Source organism: Manis javanica, chromosome 8 (assembly GCF_040802235.1).
Source record: "Manis javanica isolate MJ-LG chromosome 8, MJ_LKY, whole genome shotgun sequence".
NCBI classification, from domain to species: domain Eukaryota; kingdom Metazoa; phylum Chordata; class Mammalia; order Pholidota; family Manidae; genus Manis; species Manis javanica.
The window spans coordinates 81106497-81109730 of NC_133163.1; the positions used below are offsets into that span (position 1 = coordinate 81106497).

Below are 3234 nucleotides of genomic sequence, written 5' to 3' on the forward strand. Positions count from 1 at the left end.
AAGTTGCCTTCATTTTGATATTATATCCTGACCCTAATCACATCAGGGGAGGGGTAAGCACTCCCTAATCATACAGTTTAAAAAAAAACTCACAGCTCAAAGGCTGGGGTGCCCTCTCGGAATGAAACATCCCTGAGTTCTGGGTGCCATTGTAGTTACAAAAAGCAAGAGGACTTGTATGCCTGTGACTGATCCTGGGCCAACAAGTTCCCCCAGTAAATTCTGCTCCAGTAAATTGAGTATGTGTGCCATCTAGTCTTGTGCCTTGGGTACATAACATGGAAAATGAAAACTGCTGAAATCTTCATAGATGTTGGTGGGTAAGTTTATGCATGAGTTTATTGGATTTTTTTTCTCAGAGAACTGCTGATGTTATGAAAAGGCGAACAGAACATTTAAGCCCTGAGCTTCTAAATTGGGAAAGGAGGACAAAGATATGTGAAACAGAGATGACAGACCTATATTCCAAACTTGTGAGTTAAACTTTGGCTTAGGATAAGGTCTAAAATTTAGATAAACTTCCTTTTATTCCCTTTATTCAAAAGAATAGGCAGGCTTCCTCCAGGTCCGAGTAACCACAAAATCAAAGAATAAAGAAAGAAAAAGTTTGCATCAAGAACTTGATTTCCATAAGGCTGCCTGTCTTGAAATAGTATTTCTTGGTGCTCCTCTATTATGATCAGTTGAGTACAGTCTGATTCTCAAATTCCACAGGGCAGTGGGGTATAGGTGGAGGGCAGTGTGGGAAGGGATTACCCAGGATATTTTGCAGATTCAAAACTAGGTAACCTTAGTACAAACTATGTTGTAGCCATCAGGAAAATGACCCTATAATTTAAGACTCTAGTGGTATTCCTACCAGGGAAGACAGCCTGTAAAGAAGAAAATGAGAGCCCTGGTGTGTCTGATGGGCAAAATGTGTCTTATTAGGGAATTGCATTTGGTGTTGTATGAGAGGACTGAGGAGCTCCCTCGTAGCCTTATATGACACACATGTATACACACACACATGTACACACACACACACATGCATTTACTCAGCTTGTCACATGGCTAAAATTCTATGGGCAAAAATACTCTTCTGTATTTATAAGATTAACAAGAGAGTGTAACATCAAGCATAGTAATACCAGAACAGTTTGCAATAGTTTATATTTCTGCAGCATTTCATAATTTATTAACTGCTTTTAATGTTTTATGCAATTCTCATGTCATTCATGCTATGGAGGCATTACTCATATTTTATAAAGAAAGTAACGTAATCTCAGAGCATAAGTTCTTTCCTAAAGAAATACTCCCCAGGAAGAGGCAGAGCCAAAATCTGTAATGTCTCTAAAGCCTGTGTTCCGCCACACTAGTGAATACTAAGCCAAGCCGAAGCCCAGAAATCTACACCCTTGAAAGCCTTCCCCATGTGATTCTGATACTAGTCTGGAGCCCATGTACTACACTGTCCTACAGATAGAGAATAGATACTAATAATGGCCTATAAATGGTCACTTAATGTAGCTAAATTGTAACTCGCTTAAAGTCACTCTGTGGTTATTTTCACATCTGGCTTCAAAGCACCTTGGTTTCTCCTTTACATCACAAATTTTGTTCAGTAAATTTGTCAATTCTAATTTTCTTATAATTGAATTGCCTGTGGCAGAGTTAACATAATTCAGCTCTATGCAGTCACCTATCTAAATTGTCTAGACCAATTCAGCAAAGTTCGGACACCAAGCAACCCAGTGAGGGATGCAGAAAGGAAATATCTGAATTTCTATTCTTATTTTAATTATAAGAAAACTTTTTTAAAAATCTTTACCAATATTTACTATATTCATCAGCAGGTGTTTATATATAGTTTAAAAATGAATTGTTATGTACAGAGGAGTGTACTCAGCAACTGTATCATTGGGGTACCCAGTCAAAAACAGAAACCACTGGTCTAGGCCCCTCCACCATCATCAGGAAATTTTTCCCATTCTCCTGGGGAAGAATCAAGAGGCATAATTCCCTTTATATATGCAATTTCTGCTGCAACCCTCACAGGATGGAAGGAAATGACCTCAGAGGCCAGAAACATTTCTCACACTGTGAGTGAGTTCATCCTCTTGGGCTTCCCTTGCCGCTGGGAAATACAGATCTTCCTCTTTTTCATTTTCTTTGTGACTTACATTCTGACCCTCCTTGGAAACATGGCTATTGTGTGTGTGGTACGCTGGAACCACCGGCTCCACACTCCGATGTACATTCTGTTGGCCAATTTCTCCTTCCTGGAGATCTGCTATGTCAATTCTGATGTGCCCAACATGCTGGCCAACTTTCTCTCCCAGACCAAAACCATCTCCTTTGCTCAGTGTCTCCTCCAATTGTACTTCTTCTTCTCACTGGGAACAACTGAATGCTTATTTCTCTCCATCATGGCCTATGACCGGTTCCTGGCGATATGCTGCCCTCTGCTCTACCCCACTGTCATGACTACCAAGTTCTGTTGCAGCCTGGTCAGTTTTTGCTGGATGTATGGTTTCCTCTGGTTTCTAATCCCAGTGATACTCATTACTCAGCTATCATTTTGTGGCCCAAATGTGATTGATGACTTTCTATGTGACCTGGGTCCTCTGCTAGCCCTGGCTTCAGCCTGTGTCCCAGTCCCAGGGACTGTTCTCGTATGTGGCACCATTAGCTCTCTCCTCATCTTTGCCACCTTTTTCTACATTATTGGCTCTTACACCCTGGTGCTGAGGGCTGTCATACAGGTGCCCTCAGTTGCTGCCCAGAAAAAGGCCTTCTCCACCTGCTCCTCTCATCTGGTTGTCGTGTTTCTATTCTATGGTTCTATTATGATGACATATGTGAACCCAGGGTCAGTACAAGCGGAGGGCATGCAGAAGTTCACAACTTTGTTCTACTCAATTTTGACACCTTTTTTCAACCCTATGATCTACAGCCTCCAGAATAAAGAAATGAAGGATGCCTTGAAGAAAGTTCTAGGAATTTCTTAAACTGATCTGTGACGTTAGTGAATGATTTCCAGCAGACTGTGAGCCTCCTGTCAGTGCAGAGTGCACACTGAGAAACTGGCAAAGAGATGTGAAAGTTTTGAAGGAGGCATTTCAAAATCCTAAATACCAGGTCATCAAGGAAGGCTTCTCCAGGTGGAATTGCCTCTTCTGTAGCACATTGTCCGCATGTCTATTTAACATGTCATTTCCTCTTCTTTGCATTAAAATTAGCAGTTCACAAATC

General features: G+C 41.1%; 1 protein-coding gene across 1 annotated transcript; it reads left to right on the forward strand.

Annotated features, from left to right (window-relative positions):
* The first annotated feature begins 2048 nt into the window (after positions 1 to 2048).
* On the forward strand, positions 2049 to 2990 carry LOC108398886 (olfactory receptor 11H6-like). Its single transcript, XM_017663239.3, has one exon. It carries the CDS (start codon positions 2049 to 2051, stop codon positions 2988 to 2990), a length of 942 nt encoding a protein of 313 aa, XP_017518728.3.
* The last annotated feature ends 244 nt before the right edge of the window (positions 2991 to 3234 follow it).